The 20,952-nt window shown below is 36.7% G+C and overlaps 7 protein-coding genes across 7 annotated transcripts; 6 read left to right on the top strand and 1 right to left on the bottom strand.

Annotated features, from left to right (window-relative positions):
- Window positions 1-4,611: 4,611 nt before the first annotated feature.
- GCK72_010112 (uncharacterized protein) lies at window positions 4,612-5,576 on the top strand (the record flags this gene model as incomplete). Its single annotated transcript, XM_053727695.1, has 5 exons — window positions 4,612-4,670; window positions 4,715-4,818; window positions 4,862-5,016; window positions 5,067-5,291; window positions 5,343-5,576. 5 exons carry the CDS (start codon window positions 4,612-4,614, stop codon window positions 5,574-5,576), a joined length of 777 nt encoding a protein of 258 aa, XP_053587272.1.
- A 616-nt stretch (window positions 5,577-6,192) lies between these two features.
- Window positions 6,193-7,412, top strand: GCK72_010111 (uncharacterized protein; the record flags this gene model as incomplete). Its single annotated transcript, XM_003105952.2, has 6 exons — window positions 6,193-6,340; window positions 6,387-6,489; window positions 6,536-6,646; window positions 6,699-6,864; window positions 6,908-7,129; window positions 7,179-7,412. The coding sequence occupies 6 exons, from the start codon at window positions 6,193-6,195 to the stop codon at window positions 7,410-7,412; spliced, it is 984 nt and encodes a 327-aa protein (XP_003106000.2).
- Window positions 7,413-12,962: 5,550 nt separating this feature from the next.
- GCK72_010110 (uncharacterized protein) lies at window positions 12,963-13,765 on the top strand (the record flags this gene model as incomplete). The annotated part of the gene is made up of 6 exons (XM_003105932.2): window positions 12,963-13,013; window positions 13,064-13,174; window positions 13,220-13,336; window positions 13,383-13,489; window positions 13,539-13,623; window positions 13,676-13,765. The coding sequence occupies 6 exons, from the start codon at window positions 12,963-12,965 to the stop codon at window positions 13,763-13,765; spliced, it is 561 nt and encodes a 186-aa protein (XP_003105980.2).
- A 180-nt stretch (window positions 13,766-13,945) lies between these two features.
- GCK72_010109 (uncharacterized protein) lies at window positions 13,946-16,551 on the bottom strand (the record flags this gene model as incomplete). The annotated part of the gene is made up of 6 exons (XM_053727694.1): window positions 13,946-14,291; window positions 14,338-14,414; window positions 14,469-14,524; window positions 14,571-14,730; window positions 14,932-15,037; window positions 16,472-16,551. 6 exons carry the CDS (start codon window positions 16,549-16,551, stop codon window positions 13,946-13,948), a joined length of 825 nt encoding a protein of 274 aa, XP_053587271.1.
- GCK72_010108 (uncharacterized protein) lies at window positions 15,904-17,304 on the top strand (the record flags this gene model as incomplete). The annotated part of the gene is made up of 1 exon (XM_053727693.1): window positions 15,904-17,304. The coding sequence occupies one exon, from the start codon at window positions 15,904-15,906 to the stop codon at window positions 17,302-17,304; it is 1,401 nt and encodes a 466-aa protein (XP_053587270.1).
- Window positions 17,305-18,657: 1,353 nt separating this feature from the next.
- GCK72_010107 (uncharacterized protein) lies at window positions 18,658-19,980 on the top strand (the record flags this gene model as incomplete). Its single annotated transcript, XM_003105892.2, has 4 exons — window positions 18,658-18,896; window positions 18,962-19,549; window positions 19,608-19,790; window positions 19,845-19,980. The coding sequence occupies 4 exons, from the start codon at window positions 18,658-18,660 to the stop codon at window positions 19,978-19,980; spliced, it is 1,146 nt and encodes a 381-aa protein (XP_003105940.1).
- A 212-nt stretch (window positions 19,981-20,192) lies between these two features.
- On the top strand, window positions 20,193-20,810 carry GCK72_010106 (uncharacterized protein; the record flags this gene model as incomplete). The annotated part of the gene is made up of 3 exons (XM_003105984.2): window positions 20,193-20,267; window positions 20,378-20,623; window positions 20,703-20,810. 3 exons carry the CDS (start codon window positions 20,193-20,195, stop codon window positions 20,808-20,810), a joined length of 429 nt encoding a protein of 142 aa, XP_003106032.1.
- Window positions 20,811-20,952: the final 142 nt, after the last annotated feature.

The following is a 20,952-nucleotide window of genomic DNA, read 5'->3' as shown; positions in this document are numbered from 1 at the left end:
TGAAGTTTGTGAAACAGAAACTATTGAAGTTCTAATATTCAAGGTAACATGTACAGAACATTCTGTTCTTGTTCTATGGTGTTTCATATGATATTCGAAAAATCAAGCCACAATGTACGTAATTGGGAAAAAGCGAACCAAATGACCGGCCACTCGTCATTTGGTTTTTTGATCTTTGAGTAAGAGACTGCCGTCTTCTTCGTCAACGTTTACTTAGACACTTGCACTTTTTAGTTTCTCGTTCAATAGGAACTTTGAAGAGTTCATAATTTGTGTTTTTCGAAGTAATTTTTTCAGATTTTTCATACTTTTTCGATATGTAACTTGCTAGGGAGTGCTCTTACAGAAAAGTTGTCAACTACCAAAATGAAGTTCAAAGTCGTATATCTTACTGCACGGTACTGTACGCCTGGAATATTACCTGTCTAGTGAAACGAGTGGGTGCCTAAAACTCCTATGAAGATTAAATAGGAAATAAACAAAAACGAGACATAATGAAAATAGAATGAACACTGTTAATTTAGATATTACTATACGCATACCTATCTTTCACGATATTTCACTTTTTTCCCATAATCTTCCCCTCTCCAGATTTCTGACAACAGATTTCACGGTGTCCTTCCGAAAAGAGCAAAGTCAGTGCAACAGCGCTCTATTGAATGATCCTTTAGAAACATTGAATGACCCACTCAACAGATCTATAGAAAAGTAATTAATGTTTCCTTGTGTCTGCCCTCAAAAGTCGTTTTGTTAACTTACTAGGGAATGACTCACACAAAGTATGGAGATACACAACATGATATATATCGCTGGAAAACTGACGTTTCCCTGATTCCGAATCTATATTCAGTTTTTGCAGTGGCCCTCCCAGTTTTGAGAAATCCGGCTCCAAAGTTTGGGTAAAATTTAGTGCTAAAACTCGAGTTTCCAACCCGCGTGTTGTCCTAACACGTAAATCCATTTGAGGAATAATTAAACCAGCGGTTGAATGGCCTAGGGGGCTAAAGGTGGGGTAGTATGTGGACACTCTATGGTTCGACTCCTTGCTTTTTCTTTCTTTTTTTACTTTCTTGTAATCCTCGTTTTTGGGTCCCATGGTCATCACAATGTGTCAGAAATCGGATTAGAAAATTTGTTATGCCAAGATATAAAAAGATTTTTCCGTAATTTCCTTTTCTTGTTACGCCGGTAGATACTTTTTTTGAAACAACTACTCTGCTTCATATGTGGTGATTCGAAGTTAAAGTCGTAGTCTGAAGATCTCTATCATGCAAACATGTTGGAATCAAATTTTCTATTGTTTTTCTAACTTTTAAAGAAAAGTTTTTAAAAAAACTCCGACTACATTCTCACCATGGACTTGGTCACAGAAAAGTAAATTTTCTTGAAAAAATATTTTTCTTAAAACGTCGTAGGAAGCCAATATGGACTGGAAAAGCTTCAAAAACCGATTTCTGACACATTGTGATGACCATGGGACCCAAAAACGAGGAATACAAGAAAGTAAAAAAAGAAAGAAAAAGCAAGGAGTCGAACCATAGAGTGTCCACATACTACCCCACCTGTAGCCCCCTAGGCCATTCAACCGCTGGTTTAATTATTCCTCAAATGGATTTACGTGTTAGGACAACACGCGGGTTGGAAACTCGAGTTTTAGCACTAAATTTTACCCAAACTTTGGAGCCGGATTTCTCAAAACTGGGAGGGCCACTGCAAAAACTGAATATAGATTCGGAATCAGGGAAACGTCAGCTTTCCAGCGATATATATCATGTTGTGTATCTCCATACTTTGTGTGAGTCATTCCCTAGTTAGGCAACGTGTAACTAATCAATCGTACTTTGATCGCTTCTTGTATAAATACCGTATCACTGAACTGATAACTCATCATCATTCTCATCGTGAATCGTATTCATAATCCTTTTTAATATTCTTGTGTTTCAGTATTTTAACTTTCCGGTATTCTCATTAACAGTCTTCCACAATCAAAGATGACAGCCATTGAGGTCTCACCTTCGTTTGATCATATTTTTGTTAATTCTCGCATTTTTCAGAAGTTTTTCACTGAAAATGAACTAGATTCTGAAGCAGTTTTACATAAAGTCATCTTCTTAATTTTAATTTCTTAATTTCTTTATTTCATCGAAGGGCGGAAACCACTAACACGAGAAAATGGAATGGTTTTTGAATTTACATGTGAGAGATGGTTAATAAAAAGAGAAAGAATACATACATAATGATAATGGGCCTATTCTAGCGGTAGCAAAAAAAAAGCAAAAAACTACTTTTTAATAAAGAAAAAAATAGTTTTCTGCACTTTCTGCTACCTCGAGACTAGCTCCACTATCCATAGGAGGTAAAGTAAAATTAATAATTTGTTGGGTTTAATGACAGGAAATGATTGAGATCATATTTACATATTCTGCTCTTAAAGACAGCTGTGCTCGGTTTAACCGGAAACACCAATTCTGATAAAGAATTCCAACAACGGAGAACTCTATTAGAGAGTATTTGAGAAGATAATTTATTCGAGTTCGTAGTTAGGGATTTGAGATAATATCTATGCCGCCTTAGCCTTGAATGATCCAAAAATTCGAATATAGGATCATCAATATTAATTTCCTTGGTAACCATCAGTTTATAGGTGAAGATTAAATCAATACATAGTCTTCGATGTTCCAGTGATTTTAGATCACATTCTTCAAGAGCCTCGAAATACGATGAATACGACATTTTGAATTTCTTATAAACTCTGAATATAAAAGATTTCTGGACTGATTCCAGCATTATAACATTCTCCTTCTGAATAGGTGATGTGACCACAGTGCCATATTCCAGTAGAGGACGAATGTAAACCACGTAACATTTGATGAATACTTTCCACGACGCATATTTTAGGACCGAAAAGAATATATTAATTCTTTGATGAGCTTTCCGAATAATCAGAGCGTGATGATGAGTAAAGCTAAGTTGACTGGAGAAATAGATTCCGAGATCGCGGACTGTGGTCACAGCTGGAATCGACATATCATTCAATTTTAGATTCAGATCACTATCAATAGCTGGTTTGTTTTTGTGCGAGAATATAATATGTTCACACTTTTTAGGAGCTACTTTCATCTTCCACGTATCACACCACTTTTCCAACGTTCTTAAATCAGTGTCGATCGACTTGTTACAAGCCGAATATATTTTTAAATCGTCAGCAAACAGCAAGTGGTTGCTTATGAGTTCGGTTCCAATGCAGTTAATATATAGGAAAAACAGAGTTGGTCCAAGAACTGAGCCTTGCGGGACTCCTGATAACACTGGCCTTTCGGTTGATAGAGTTCCGTTCACCATAACTTGGAACCTTCTTTCAGAGATAAATGATCCAATCCACTTCCTCAACTTGTTTGATATTCCAAAAAATTGTAATTTGTGAATAAGTTTAGAAAAAGGAACTGTATCAAATGCCCGTTGGAAGTCAATGTAAATACTGTGGGTGTCCAGTCCATTGAGCATATTCGAAATCAGTTTATTTTGATAAACAAGTAATTGAGACACAGTGCTTCTCCGATTTCGAAAACCGAACTGTCGTTTCGAAATTAGTTCAAATTCAGATAGATGATCCACAATGTGTTTCCTCACCGATTTCTCCATAACTTTGCAAATATTTGATGTGAGAGAAATCGGACGATAATTCGAGGGATCAGAACGGGAGCCCTTTTTGTGGAGTCGAAGAACTATGGCAGTTTTCCATAAGCTCGGTAACCTACCGACTCTATAGCTTTCATTGAATATGATTGTTAAAGGAAGAGCAAGAGACGTGCAGGCCATCTTGAGAAATATAGAAGGAATGTTGTCTGGAGACGTGTTATTTCTGCTTTTCAATTTAGACAGTAATAGTTCGATTTGAGCCGGCGAGAATAAAATATCAGTACATGTGGTATTTATTGGATTAGCAATATCAAGAATATCCTGTTTGTCTATGTTGAAATATTCACTAAAACACGATCCACATAGTTCGGATTTAGACTCATCATCCACGATGACTTCATCACTATGACTGCATTTCATCGATGGTATATCAGTGTTTCCTTTGTATTCGGATTTAATAAATTGGAAAAAGTTCTTGGATCCAGAATTGAGTCTATTAGAGATTCGTTCATTTTCCGATTTGATAAGGGAATTCTTAAGTTGCGCTGCAATGTCTTTATAATACGGTGAATTACCTTCCTTTCTCCAAATCATTAACTTTTTCTTCTGTAATAATTTAGTTTCGACCGAATGACATGGCTTGTAAGGACGTATAACTTTAGAAGGTATAAATCTATCAATCATATTCCAAATCAGCTTCGTTAGATCTTCAAACATTTCTTCAACGGATAAACATGAGAAACGTAAATCCCAATCAATTCTTGATAAAATACAGTTGATAGTGCTGAAATCTCCTTTAGCAAAATCTTTCACAGATCTCGAGCAAGCTTTAGAGTTGAAGTTAATGTTGGTGGTGATTTCGATTTTGCAGTGATCACTGAACTTGGTTCCCACTGATACATCGCTTATTATTTCTTTGGAATTGCTGAAAATTAAATCCAAGATGTTAGGAGGATCAAGTCTTGTAGGATCATGTACGAGGAGTTTTTGCCAAGTAAAACTCTGGATTTGGATGATGTATTGAAGCCAGAGTAAGACTGAAACATAGAATGACAAAAACTTATTTTTATTTCAGAATATCTCAAAAGATTGGTGCTTTGTTCCCTTCATATCATGCAATCAAAGTTCCAGTTTCAAAGAATCGAAGATGTATTCAATTAATGAGAGACTGGCTTCAAGGTTATAAGTGAGATAAAAATTTTAGATATTTTTCTGTATGGAGGTGGTGACTATGAAATTGTGCCGACAACTGTGACATATTCTGATCACCCAAAATGTGTTTCAATTCAAGATTTAACAGGAGAAATCGATATTTTTGAGAAGTGGGCAACCGAATTGTACGAGGAAACTGTAGTTTTCAGTCATAATGATTTGGCGGTTAGTTTGGATCTTATTGGGAATGTTTCATTCCATAAACTCTTATTCAGGCTCCCAATATTCTTGAACTCAATTCAACGAAGGAATTAGTTCTGATTGACTGGGAATTTGGAACTTATAACTGGAGAGGATTCGATCTGGCGATGCATTTGGCAGAGACAGCAATAGATTTTCGTGTTCCGTTTCCACCTGGAATCAAGATCATTGAAGAATCGACAGAAAATCCCCCGAATATTCGTATATTCTGTGAAGCATATTTAGATGCTGACAATAAGGTACAGTAACGGTTTTTGAGCTCATAATATGAATACAATTTAATATTTCAGTTGAAGAATCACACTCCAGTTGACAGATCTTCTGAAATTGAATCTTTGATCCAAGAATGTCTGTTCTTTTGGCCACTTACTCATCTCTTCTGGGCACTTTCAGCAATGAAACATGCACTTTTGAAATTCGAAAACGGCGTGGATCTAGATGTTCAAGCAAGGGATAGACTGGCAGTTTATTTCCATTTGAGATCAAGATCTCAGAAAACTTACGAAGAATTAAGCAAGAAATAAGCATTTGATATTATTATGGTTTTAAAATGTTATTGTTGTTCTATACTATTGTTGTGATTACAATAAAGCTTTTAACTTCTAGAAATTATTTCTCTTATCTATTTCGAGTCATGTTTTTCTGAACAAAACAGACATCTGGCCTCCAGTTCACCTTGATCAATCTTTGATCCCTTAAGCTACTAGACTAATCATACTTGTAACATGAATCGAAGTGAAAAGTTTCGATAAAATCTTTGAGCTAGACATGCTTCCGACAGTGTTGTGTAACACTCCGCCCACATTACACTTTCACTTGACATTGCTCTGAAAAGAACAATCATTTTTCATTTGACCGTCTGAACTGTTTCTGGTTTTGAAAAACGTATACCTCGAAATTTTATTTCTTACATATTATTCATTATGAAAGCCCTTGAGGTTGGTTTCCACATAGAAAATGTCAATAATCAGTTTTTCAGAAAATATTCACTGAAAATTCGTTGATCTCGGATATTGTAATCAACAAAGTTATTGAATTAGGACATGAGTATCTGCGTGGAAAATGGAAAAATGTCAAAAAGTTTGAAGTAAAGGTTACAAAGATTCTGTACGTTGAATTTTGGGTTTTGAGTTCATAAAAATGATGTCACATACTTGTAGAGGAGGTCAGTCAAACCATATGTTTCATGTCACTACTTCCACATCTGCTACTCAATTTCTTCTTAGAATTCATCGTCATGGCCAGAATCAATTTTTTACTGATGCTGTTAACTTCGCTATTTTTTCGGGTCAGTCTAGTCTTGTTAGTGCCCTGGATCGAGAATTATTTTTTAGAACGAGGACTCGGTCCAAAGCTGTTTGGATTCTTCGAAGGAGGACGAATGGAAGAATTTATTCCCAGCAAAACATTGAATGCAGATGATGTATTGAAACCAGAGTGAGGCTGAAATTGTTTAATGATTACTCTGATGTTTTTATTTCAGAATATCATATTCAATTGGATCTGTATTCCCAAAATACCACTCAATTGATGTTCCAGTTTCAAAGAATCCAAAATGTTTCCAGATAATGAGAGAATCTCTTCGAGAATATTCGTATGTTTTCAATATTTGATTTTTTCAAACACGAAATCCTAATACTTTTCAGACAACTCGGTGGAGGTGTCTATACTATTTCTTCTACGAATGTAACCTATTCTGAACATCCAATCGAAGTTTCCTATGAAGATCTCAACAGAGAAATTGATTTAATGGAGAGATGGTCGATTGAGATATTTGAAGAAACAGTGGTTTTCTGTCACAATGATTTGACGGTAACATGAAATACAAACTAATTTTAACAACACTTATTTTCAGTGTTCCAACATACTCCAACTCAATTCCTCAAAAGAAATAATGTTTATTGATTGGGAATATGCCACGTATAACTACAGAGGATATGATATAGCAATGCATTTATCTGAAACTGCAATTGTTCGAATGATCTCTCCCGCAGGAATCAAAATTAATGAGGAGTTCACTGATAACCCACCAAATCTTAGAACATTTTGTGAGGCTTACGTAGATTCAGCTAACAGGGTATGAATTTTTATAATTTGGGAAGGATTTCGTGATTGTTCGATTTCAGATGAAGAATCGTAATCCCTCAAATCGGGATTTGGAAATCGACAACCTCATGAGAGAATGTGAATTCTTTTGGCCAACAACTCATTTGTTCTGGGCATGCCTTCTCATGAAATTAGGACAACTGGAGTGCAATAAAGAGATAAATCTGGATTCACAAGCACGAGATAGATTAGCCGTCTATTTTCACTTGAAACCGAGAACTCAGAAGATTTACAAAGAAAATATGAAGAAGTAATATGATGTCATTTAGTCTCAATATTTTACTGTTTTTGTTTTCCATTTGTTTGAAATACAGTGCTGGATTTAAGAATAAATAAGTAGTCATTGAAACTTGAGTCCTGAGTTGGAAGGTGTTCAATCCATCAATCAAACAGAAGATAACTACTTTTTTAAAAACTGAAACTTGCTTTGAATTCAGGAACATATCTTAGATATACAAACTGTAAGGAATATTCCTTAGTCATTCCTGTATTCCTGTAGATTCGAAAGCACCATGGTTCAAGCTATGAGCTAGCCTCTTGATCAAACTGAAGAGCGCTGTTTTAAATTCCAATATTTTTCAAGCTTAAATTCCATAGCTCGTGATGGAAGAAGACTAGGGAGAGGAATTGGACTTCCTCGAGTATTCATCAAGTGAGAACTGATTCGAACTGCTGTGGTGGTCAATGACTGTGAAGAATTGCCCTGACCGTTTTCCAAAAAAATACTTCACACATCATTATGAAATTAATCAAAACAATTGTTTGGGATTTGCGAATGGAGACTCCAGAATGTCGTTTTTCATTGGAAACAGGTCTGAAAACGGCAGCTCAATGTTTGGTTTCAAAAAATAAGCAAATAAACAGCCTACTATTTTTATGCAGGATTTCTGTTTATGCCATGAATTTGTAAAAACAAAAGGATAGAATCTGCAATTTCCCGAAAAAGGAATTCTTCATGATTCGGTCATGATCATAATTATTCCTACACAGACAGACTTGATTTCTACGCGACTCCTGATTACTGTTTCGCTTATTACTGTATCAAAAACTCGGCTGGTGCAAATAAAATAAAAGGAAATGATCCATTGGATATTTCAAAAAGGGAACTAATGTGACTGATTGAATCTTTGAAAATGTCAAAATAATTTCACCTAGGGCAGGATTCGAACCTGCGCAGGGTCGACGCCCATCGAGTGAACACTCGTGCCTTTCCCCACTCGGCCACCAGGGTGAATATTCTGAATTATTGGTTTCATTCATTTAACATGCAAAGGAGGGATAATGAGATACGGTGTGGATTGTTTTTGAGTATATTGGATTCGGTGAACACTATTTTTCACCCCTTTCATTCCCTGGACAAACATTTATTATTTTTGACTTTTCAGAAATCGAAGAAAAAATGTTTCCCTGATGAAAAAGCCCAACCATTACGTCCCGAAATGTGAAAATGACCTTGACAGCGACTAATTTATTCAACTGAAAACTGAAAACTAATTCAAACATTTAACGGGTCCAGCAGCTGATCACTTTCTTTTCATTCATTCACAGCTTCTTCCCTTTTTCTTTTCTAAATCAGGTATTCCATCTGAAAAGAGACACAGATGACAACCAACACTTTCGATTTTTATGTGTACGCAATCGGAGGAAGGAGACGACGGCAGGCACACGATATATGAAAACTTTCGTTTTTCGGCTTCTTTTCGACGATCAGAAAATGAAATGAAAAATGGATGAAAGTGTAAATTTGTTACAGTTTCATTTTGTTTGATTAAATCAGTTGAAGCTTTGAAATAATTGAATGAATACTGGACTGATTATTATATTCTATCCTCAATGAAAATCTAAAATCTTTGAGTATGACTGGAAAAAGATATTAGCTTTGCATAGCTCTTCCAACTGCGCTCCACCGAAATCCCCTTGAGAAATGGCTCGTTCTCTCTGAGTCTCTCAATTTTCCACACGAATTTCTTTGGTTCCGGTAGAGCGCGGTTGTAAGAAGTTTGTCGTGCTAATAATACGATTAAGTATTGCTTTATTATAGTTGATCAGGATGCAGTCTTGAACTTTTTCTCCAATATTTTAACGGTTTATAAAAAAATCAAAGTTCTCCATGTTACTTTATCTGTTTCCCTTGATCACATCATGATTGACCTCGTGTTACATTCACTTTCAATAAAGCCCGATAGATATGACTAAGCCATGATGAAAGGCGAGTCGGTGATGTATTTGTACTTTGAAGAGAAACATTTTAGGTTTCAAACGTCATAAAGATGAAATAAGATGTAGTTTCACAATAAAAAAGTATTCAAACTCGAACTGTTTTTTTCAGAAGTAACTACACAATGTGGGACTAAATTGACTTATGAAACCTTCCGTTCTAGCTCTGAACACTACAATTCCCGTTCTTCTGACTCAAAATGAGATCTGGTGGAAGAGTTTTTCCGCGCGGCCGTGTAGTCTTCTCGGACAATTTTTTTTGCTCAATTCTAAATTATCGGAATCTGCAATAAAAAATACTTTAGTCCTCCATTACTTGTTCAGCATAACTTCGTCAGATTCTAGAAGCAGTTGATCTTTGTGATGAAAGTACAAATTCATTCTTCGTGGCAACACTTACCTCTGACGTTTGAAAAAACAAAAAGTAATCTTGAATAAATAATCAGAAAATAAGTAATTCATATTTACTGAACATTGCGAAAATATAAAACTCCTTGATTTTTATTACAAAAATTATCTGTATATCGAAAAAATAACAGGAGGAGCGAGTGAGTACAACATCTTGATTGGAAGCTGATTTTTCATTTCCTAAGTTATTTCTGTTACACAGCATTCAGATAAACCAGAAATTACAGAACGGGTCAACGATCAACGGTAGAAAGTGTGAAGATTTCGGAAGAAACTTTCATTTGAAAACATTCTTTTTTTAAGTTGTAACATTCAGATGTTCCCAGATAATGAAATTCGTCCGTTTCAAGTCAGAAAAAGATCCCCTCCGTTTCTGTTTCTACCAAAAAAAAACCTTCTAATCCAGTTATCCATATCGTTGCCTTCAGTTCCCTTTTTCATTTCGTTCAGTAGTAATTCCGATAACGATCCTTCCGCTTCTTCCGATACGTTCCTCTCTCTTTTTCTCTAACCACTTTCTCATGGAACCGCCTATTCTACCTCCTCCTTTAAGCATTAAGCGAGATGTCATTTTCTTGTATTGCGCAACAGTTTCTATCTTTCCTTCCGCAAAAAGAAGAAGATGAAGATGAAGAAGAAGAAGAAGCTGAAGTCTACCTCACCGCGTGTATTTAATCTATTATTTTTGTATCTCTGACAGGTGGCTGACTTCTTTTCTTTTGTTACGTAACCGCTTTAAGGCTTCAGAGATCCATTTTTTGAGAGAACATTTCATCCAGTTATTCCTGAAAGTAATTTTCTTTGGGTTCGATTTCCTGTACTCGGCTAGCACCCGTTTTGTTTTCAAGATCTACACGGAATAGCCCATCTAGGTGACGAACTAACTGGTTGTTTATTTTGAACTTTCTGGTACTTACATTTGTTACTAAAATCCTCCTCACCTCACCGACTATTCTTTTATCGCGAAATACTAAAAATTTTTGCTGTATTAGCCAATTTTCTGTCCCATTCTCACTTTCCCTTCAGTTTATCTCTTTTCTCAGAAAATGTAGGTTGTAGACAAATTGACGGTAGAGGAAGCACCACTTGAACGAACGTCTGACGGTAAAAATTGAGACTAGAAGGGACAGGTTAGAACTTCGGATGATGTCATGTTATTCTGAAATATTTGTTTTTCGTGAGTGGATACGCATGAGTTTTTGTTTCCAAAGTTATTCTGTTCCAAATCTGCCCCATTTCAGAACTGTTGCCTGCTTATCTGATAGATTAATCGGAGCACGGTTTTATTTCTAACATAGATTTTCAACAACTGTCCATGAGAAATTCGTTGAAACGACCACATATTTCTGGATAAGGTTTGATCTACAAAATCACCAGTAAACTGCTTGAAGTTTCAGAATGTGATATTGAGATCTGAATCCTAAGTCATGATTATCATTCATCCCCTTCTTCTTCTCTGTCTATTTTCCTGTGAATCTAATCTGCTGAATGGCAATAATGTGTTATTGGCAAAACGAAGTGATTTGGTTTATGATAGGCGGAAAGAAGTTCTCGAGAGACGATAACATCTTTCACATACTTCATCCCGATATCTTGATTATGTCATTCGTTCTTTTCTCGTTTCCACAAATAATACGATTAGCAACTGGGGGGATGATGATCTGAAGAGGAAACAAAACCGACTGTTGGCAAAAACCGAGGAGAAAACATCTTTTGGAACGACAAAAATGACTTCGAGAGATAAGGAAGTGGATTAGAAACTGATATCAATGGGTGTGGTTGACTAACTTTGTTGGAAACGAGACTCTGAAATTTCAACTTTGATCCGAAGTGTTTCGAATGTTTCTTTTTTTGAACAAAAAAATTGTAAAGAGTTCAATACTATTATTTCTCAAAAAACGTAGAATGTAATTCAAATAATATAAGTTATGATTTAATCCACCAGTTTTATGATTTTCTCTTTGACCAGACCGTAATCCTTCACAATTTCTTTGGGATCACAGACCTCCCTTCTCATTTCCAAATCCTAAAATCCTACAAAGTTGTGACCTCAAAAAACTTGCTTCTGCTGGTAGTTTCAACAGTGAAAATCTCATAATTGTTCTTTTCCCTCAGTGAAAATATATGTTCTTTTTCTTCAATCCTTTCCGTTTTCTTTGTTTTTTGATCTCTTTGATATAAATTTTATTTTGAAAGGTTTTGCAATAGTTGGAATACGGTAGGAATCAGAGAATCAATAGAAAAGTTTCTATTTGGATTAGGGTGGATCTCTTGCAAAAACCGCGAAAAGTTTGGCATTGAGATAAAAAAGTGTTTGATAAGATATCAGAAAAACGGTTCCTAAATCATTGCCAGTCTGCATTACGTCAGAAATCGGAGTACTGTAGTTAAGATGATATTCTGATGTTTTCGAAGGTGACACCCAATTCCAAATTATCTCAAATCTTTTAAAGTAATTAAAACATATGTAGTGGTCGCAAATCTAGAAAATAATGATGAGTACGGTAGCCTCATAGAAGATTTCTTGAAATTGTGTTTTTTTCTTACACAGTATTTTCATTGACGAAAACAAAAACTGAGAACTTATAAGCGTTTTTTCTGATAACATCCTATTTCTAGGAATCGAAAAGTTTGCAGTTCATCTCAATATTCAATTCAAAACATTCTCGAGTCTAATCGAACTATTCCATCTCTCGAATAACTTGCAACATTCCATCTCATCCAGCATAAAACAATTGTTTGGGATGTTGGATGGCAGTGTCAACATGCTTCTTCTCCCCCCAAATTACCAGAACATCATCTCTACCAGTTTTTCTCTTCTTCATCTCACTCCCGATTCTTGCCTCATTCGTTTCTCTTAATCCAACATTGCCACAACCATCCAAAATCTTTATGATGTCCAGACACTTTTTTTCATTTAATGCATTCATTTCTTCCCCAAACATTTTATTCTTCACATGCTTAAAACATCTATTTGCATTCCCATGCTTCCGCGCCTTTCCAGGAAATGAAAGTAGTTTTCATACGGTTTTCTATTATTGTTCACTATTATTTATGTGTTAATGTTATTCACAATTGAAACCAAACTATAAAACAGTTGTTTTTCTTTTTATATCTTTTTCATACTTTCTTCTCATATTCCTTTTCTGATTTGTTATTCATTCATGTACACTTTTTAGATGATCGTTCTACTTGTTGCATTTTTATTCCCGTTGTTGGTTCAATCACAGGTATATCATTTTTCAGCTATCATAAAGAACATAACTAAGATATTTTCCAGCAAGTCAATGTGACCATATTTACTGAATCCCAATGCCCATACTGCACGAAACTGCTCCGTGAACAGATCTGGCCATTCTACGTGAACAGACCTGGAATTATGAACTTGCAGGTGAGAACTTAAGGGATCTATCCAATTGTCAATATATTTTTCTAGATTGTTCCATTCGGAAAAGGAGATTGTACTTATGACTACAACCGTAACTTCCATTGTACTTGCATGCACGGTGCAACTGAATGTGACTTGAATCGCCTTCAAAACTGTGCCATCTCTGTGAGTCCAACTTAGAGAAACTGTATTTTCAGACCCAATATTTCAGTACTTCCCACGCCGTCATCTCGGTTTGGTCACTTGCCTTCAGGGCCTCGGAACTTTGAGAGAAGGATTCTCAAAGTGTTTGAGCAGATTGTCTCCAAACACACAGAGGTAGGGAATGAGAAGAATAAAATCTGATAGAAGAATTGGATGATTTCAGAAAACTGATCGAATGCGCAACGACTCAAACTGGAGAACTTCTCAACTACTACTCAATGGTTAACACTCATCGAGCTGGAGTCAGAGTTAGTTTTATAATTTAATTCAGGAAAACACATTTGAATTTTCCCATTTCAGATCTGGCCAACAATGTACGTGAACGGAGTTTTCTTCGACCGCAGCTACCCCGTTGAGCACAAACTCTGTGAGCACACAGCTTGGTGCTAAAGCAGAAAACTAATTTTTAGTTTTTCAACTTTCATTTATTTCTGGAGTCTCAGGGTTTTGACTTGATAACTTATTGCTCATTTTCTGTTTTTTTTTCTAATTTATCGATTTTTATTTTCTCACACCACTTTTTTTCAAATTTTAGTTACCTCGTTTTATAAAGAACAATGAAGAAAATAATTATTCATTATTTAATTTGGACAATATCACAATTCCAAGAAGTGCCGAGACAACTAAAATTCCTATTTGATATGGAAGTTCAATTGAGTCGAGAAAAATGAATGGATAAAGAATTTCAGTAATGCAAGCGGTTTCAGAAGGACAATGAAATCTTCCACGTTGCAGTTCGAATTTTGAACGAGGCGGAGTTTGTGGGAGATCAAAATATAGAATTGTGTGTTTTTGAGAATCTGAATCAGAGGACTCTGATGGTGAAGACGTCACCACAGCAGAGTAAACGAATCCACGTGTATGATAAATAAAAACTGTTGAAGATCCGCAGAATGTTGAATTAGGAGTTAGATACCTGTAAGTTCGGAATGAAATTGACGATAAAACAATAGGAAACTAACAGAATAGGAACTTGACAAATTGGTGAACTCCTACAGTTACATATGAACATATCCGGTGGAAATGGCGGCGAACATTCCTAAAATTGATCGTTTCTGAATTTTGTGGATCTGATTACAATTAGGAATCTTACCGTAGTTTTCGAAAGATTTGTACTATTTATCCCGAACGGAAGAATCGCGAATATGTCTGAAAAAGGAATACTAAAGTTAAAACTAACAAATAAAAGCGTTACTTGTGTCATTCTCTCCTCCAATAAGTACCGTTTCGTGGATACTGTAATTCTTACAAAAACTTGAGTTCTGATATTCATTGACTTCTGATGTATTCTTAGAAGTCTTGGATACGCCAACTTCTGATTCTTCAGCATACTTTTGGATTACTTGTGTATTTATCTGAAAACAACCCGAATAATTTTGACACACATCAAATTATATTACAAAAATGTCATCCACTTCAATAAATGTCGAATTATTTCCATTTCTTCCAATACTCGTGACTACGTTTTCACATATATTTCCTCTCAGAAACGGCTTTAAACAGTCAATGCTTCCTTTTGAAACATGAAAACACTCTATCGAGCTATCTGGAATTACCCAGAAGTTATAAGATAGTTGAGATGACTCCAAGCATCCTGACGCTTTTACAACTGTGATGCACTGATTTGAAGACTCCAGAATAGGACATTCCCAGTTCAACTTCCTGAGAACATTATCAGTATTTTCAGAGGAAAATGCCCAACAAAACCTTCTGAACTGTGACGACAAAACAGGATACTGCAGATCTTCAAGGAGGAAATTAGAAGACTTTGAAGCTTCTGTAGTTTTTTCAAAAATGTTTTCGAAAAACGAATCAATTAATGTTGGAAAACCACCGACGACTCGAAACGGATCAAACCTATAAATAAAATCATAACCCAAAATATCTACAATGCATTCTGAATACCAGAGGTTGACTGGAATTTCCCAATTCCGAAACAGTTTATAACATGCGCCAAATAATAACAGATTACAAATGAGTGTGAAATTCATGAAAATGTTGTTTCCAAAGTTCTTCCATGAAGCTTATGTACTCTCTCCCCACTCCTTTCCTTCGTTTCCATAGTGATCCTGCCCCTCTTTCCCTTCTCGCGAAAATTCCTTTTGAGGCCCTGCAAATTCCGTGGAAGAAATTTTCCGTGGAAAATGGGCGGAGTCTGTTTCGCAACATCGCCGCGCAGTTTTTCCTGAATCGTTAGCTGACTGAAACTGGTTGATTTCATGAAATGCGAATAATTTTTATAATTTTGCCGGTATCTTAGAGGGTGCCGTTACTTTTTTGTGAAAAAATTATAGCGAAATTCCTTCGCCTGAAAAAAAAATAATTCGGGAAAAAACCGCGCGGCTACGTTGCGAAACAGACTCCGCCCATTTTCCACGGAAAATTTCTTCCACGGAATTTGCAGGGCCTCTTCCTTTTTGAGACTCCACCGATTCCGCGGAAGAAAAATTCAGTGGAAAAAAATTCAGTGGAAAAAAAATTCAGTGGATGATCTCCAAACAATCACATTCCAATCAGCAAATGGTGACATGTTGACCAAGAAGATTCAGAAGAAGATCATTGGTGACTATAAATTCCAATATGCGATTTGTGGACATATGGGCCAATCTGCAGAGTATCCTTGTCATTATTGTTATCATAGCTGGTCTTCACGTGGTCCTCGCAAAATTCTTCTAGGCGATGCTGATTTCTCCGTGCAGCCGGTGATGAGAAGCTTGGATTCGTACACTGAAGATTCAAAAAAAGGCGACTTCAGTGTAGTGAAAGGATCAAAAATGTTGTGCACCACTGAGCCATCGGATTTGTGCATTCCTACAGTCCACACTTTGATGGGAATCTTCGAATCATACTTCCAGCGATACATTAATGCGGAATTGAACTCAATGGATCGCAAGGATAAATCGGCAGCCAAAACGTTGAAAGAGCAAACGAAGGAACTTTCTCAACTTGCCAAAGATGAAAAAGAAGCGAAGCAACTTCTCGATACATTAATTCGAGCACAAGAAGAAGCGTATTGCTCAGCAACGTCGTACAGGATCGTTCTTCTGAATCCGGTGATGCATTTGAAACATCCAGAGCCATTGTGTGAAGCAGAACTTTGCATTATCAATCATTTGTCCAAAGATCGTGACAATGATGACTGGATTCGATGTGACTCGTGTAGAAAGTACTTCCATTTCTCGTGTTCATCTCTTTTTTCTCCGGAGCAGAAGTTGGAGGCTTCACACCTGAAAACTTGGATTTGTAATGTTTGCAACAACATCTCATCTTCTGAACACCTCAATTCAGCAATAACAGCTAATACTGAATTGATTTCTGATGTCCAGAAGTCACGAGACCATTATGAACAACTCACCGGAAAAAGGCAGCATCTCGAATCCATCATGTTCCATTCAACAGGTGACAACAGGAAAAAAATGGAGAAACTCATGGAAACGATCGGATGCTGTCAAAAAACCTGGTATCAAACATATACTGGAAATCAAGTTCGAATCATTTTGAGAAAGGAGAATATTGATGGAATTTTCTCTATTCTGCCGGACACCGAGGAAAACGGAAATGTTAAAGAGGCGATGTATTCTCTGGCGGAAATTATGTCCTGCTCAGATGCACTTTCATACACAGATGAAGAAATTGACGTCGTGGAGAGAATCGTGAAGAGGTTTTTGGAAGACATGAAGATCGCATTCCCGAAAGAAACGATCACTCCAAAACTTCACACATTGGCATATCATCTTATTCCATATATGCGAGCACATCACTCTTGGGGTCGAACATGCGAACAGGGAATTGAGAGCTTCCATTGTCAATACAATATTCTGAAGAATGTGTTCCGCACAGTGAAAAACCTTCACTTACGCGCTGTTCTTATCTTGCAAGAACTTACAACTCAGAACTGGCTACACGATTCTGGAGTTTGGACTGAGTGATTTATATACTGGTTTTTGTATTAGAAAACAATTTTCTTTTAATTATATTTTTATTAACTTTTTACAAAAGTAATCTTCTTCTAATTTTAACTTTTTAAATTTAAAATTTCTTCTTGAGTCGTTGTTGTGGCGTGCACGATTGACGACCTGGTTCTGAAAAATATAAATTTGATTTTTTTGAAGACTTCTTGTAGTGAATATTTCAAACAGAAATAGTATTTATCCAAGAAAACTACCTCCTTCTATTCATATTCCATCATAGTGTTCCTCCTTTTTCTCTTCTTCAGCTTTCTCTGGGCACAGATTTGCGATTTGAACAACTCAACACTCGTGGAGATATTTCTCAGCAAAAATTGTGATGACTGCACGGAAGGTTTAAACGAGACATTCGGAGAGAGTAATTGCGTGTTTTGATGAACACCTGAAAAAACATTGTTCTGATGTTAATGACAATGAGAAGAAGCGTTTGTCAAGTGGAGGTGAATGTGAAAATGAGGTCTCACCTCGCTCATCTCTTCGGTTTCGTCCTTCGAATCTTTCGAATGTCGACTTTTATAGGACGAAGTGCATCACATTTCGTTCTGTCGACCTCTGAAAGTAGTTAAATTTAAAAAGTGAATGGTAGCAAAGAGACATGAGCACAAATAATTGCAAAGAGACATGAGTAGAAATAATTTCCTTTCTCCGAACGAGGTTTGTTTAAAATAACGCTAATCTTCACCAGTTTCATTTATACATTATAGCTGAAACAAAAAAAAACACGTTTAATTCAGTTTTCATAATGCAAATTGAACACAAACGTTATGAAAGAGACCGAAAACGACAGGTTTATGAAAAATAATGGTGCAGTGTAATGCTGCTTTTTAAAAATTATTTTCACAATAGAGTATTTGATAAAAAACATTTACTTTTCGAGAAAAAGTTACAGAAAAAACGACGAGTTCCACAAAATAGCTTAATTTGGCTTGTCGGCGAGAGAGTGGAGAGTGCTAGAGAAAAACACAGTTTGCTTGCGCATTTCGCGTGTGGGAGACTGTGAGTCTCTCCTTTTTGAAGGCGCGGTGCAAATGCGCCCTAGCAAGACACGCACGCCTCACGCAACGCTTTTGAACGCACTGAATTTATTCGAATTTTGAACGCTTGAGGCTTCTTCTTGCTGTTCTCTGTTGTCTTCCAATGTTTTTCGGGACGAAAACTACAGTATTTGCATTGGTGATTGCAAGAATTTTAGCTAATACAATGTGATTTAAAGATAACCGTATATTGAAAAATTAACTTACTCTAACAGCTATCCTTCTTTTTCTTCCATACTTTATTTCCGCAATTACTGCATACATTTAATATTTTCAGGCTATGTCGAGCAGTACTAAGACACTTTCTCAAACATATGGCCCACGCCCGCAGAGTTTCAGTCTCGACGAGACTGGCGAGAAATACTACATCGGTTCTGAAATCGGTGCCTACTTGCGACTACATCGTGGAACGCTGTACAAAAAATATCCATTGCTTTGGAGAAAAGTAGCTACTTCCGATGACAAAGACAAACTGAAACAAATAGCGATGTCAAATGCTTTTCTTCACACCAATATCATGTAAGACAAGTTTTAAATGTTGATTGAAAACGAATGTTATGAAAGAAATAGTTTAATATTTTCAGGCTTTTAAAAGCTCATGAAGTTGATGAACTTTTGGACGGGTCCGAAGAAAAATATCGTGCTGCTGGAGCTGCGCCGTCAACTCCTCGAACTGAAGGAGTTTCTCGAACAGTAACGAAAACTCCTGCTGCCGCTTGGGGTGGACAACAAGTTACGAGTGGTTCTCATCATCTGGAATCAGTTCCATGTTCCTGTCCAATTGCTCACTCACGCGGCCGCATGAAGCATCGTGAGCTGGTCTACTCCGCAGAAGATTTGGAAATGTCGAAAAAAGTCATGGAGAACGCCGAAGAAGGGGAAGATCTCGTGCCCATTCGGTTAGATATGGAATTGGAGGGAATAAAACTTCGCGACACTTTCTGTTTCAATAGAAACGAAAAAATGGTCACTCCAGAAATGATAGCTGAAATTATGTGCGAAGACCTTGACCTTCCGGTTGCCGTCTTCCAGCCGGCGATCACAGCTGCAATCAATCAGCAGCTTGAAGCATCTACGGAGGCTCCTCCGCTTGATCCCAACACGTGCGATCAAAGAGCAGTACTGAAATTGAATATCAATGTTGGAAATCAAAGTCTTGTAGATCAGTTTGAGTAAGAACGTTTTCTTTTTCATGGCGTGAAGCTAAAAGCAACACATGAGTTGTTTCAGATGGGACATGTCAGATCCACAAAATAGTCCCGAAGAGTTTGCACGGAACATTTGTAAAGAGCTCGGTCTTGGTGGTGAATTCATGTCTGGAATTGCGTATTCTATCCGTGGACAGTTACAATGGAACCAAAGAACGTATGCGTTTTCGGAAAGTCCTCTTGCCACTGTTGACTGTCCTTTCAGGTAAGTCGTTAGATTAGTCAACAGAAGTAAAAGTTTAAAAGGTTAAAAATTTAGGACAGCAACAGAAGTGGAGTCGTGGGGTCCATTCCTTGAAACTTTGACTGACGCTGAAATCGAAAAGAAAATGCGCGACCAAGACAGAAACACCAGAAGAATGCGCCGCCTTGTCGGTGGAGGATTCAATTATTAATTTGAAAATGATCTCAACATAACCTTGTACTTATCTTTTTACTCTCAATATGTAATCTTCTCTAATTTATTACGTCTCTTACTGTGTTTCTTCGCTTCTTTTTTGCTTTGACTGCCCTTTCCATACACATGTGGAACTTGCGGCGGCGTTTTATTTTACATGAAAAATAAATATTCAATTTTCAGAGTTCTTCTCAATCGATCAAAGCAACAATGGGTGATAACGACGTTGAGATGGAAGACGTAGTAGCAAACGCAGAGAAGTCAAAGGGTCGAGGACTTGCACAGGTAATACAATCCAGTGACGTTGTAATGTTCAAGACTACCTACTGATCAAAAATCTTTTAAAAGAACCAGAAGTTAACCAACACATCTTGCTACTATATGTTATTTCATAGGCTCGTAATCGTGAGAAGATTATTTACGATGTGGTTGATGAGGAGTCGACTGCTACCAGTGGTGGCCCACAGAGATCTGTCGAAGGATGGATTGTGTTCGTCACAAACATTCACGAAGAGGCAACCGAGGACGACGTGCACGACAAATTCTCCGAGTATGGAAAAATCAAAAACATTCATCTTAACCTTGATAGACGAACTGGATTTTTGAAAGGATACGCACTCGTTGAGTACGAAACACAGAAGGTAAGTATATAACGCAGAATAATAATTCATAATGTGTTCTGAACCATGCCTTTACAATTCTGATAAATTATCTTAACAGGAAGCAAATGAAGCAATCGAACAGAGCAACGAAACAGATCTGCTTGGTCAGAACGTCAAAGTGGACTGGTGTTTCATCAAGGGAAAGAAATCATCAGGACGACGTTAATTCAACAACAACAACAATGACTGCCGTGTCTACACGACCTTTTCCAATTTTTTGCAGCCACGTCTCTTCTTTTCAACGTCACTGTTATGTTCTCTTTCTCTATCTCTATCTTCGTGTCGTTTTGAACCCACCTTATTTATTA

The sequence above is a fragment of the Caenorhabditis remanei genome, chromosome III, assembly GCF_010183535.1.
Source record: "Caenorhabditis remanei strain PX506 chromosome III, whole genome shotgun sequence".
Lineage (NCBI taxonomy): Eukaryota > Metazoa > Nematoda > Chromadorea > Rhabditida > Rhabditidae > Caenorhabditis > Caenorhabditis remanei.
The sequence above is the reverse complement of the archived record's forward strand: the minus strand, read 5'-3'. Positions and strand labels throughout refer to the sequence as shown.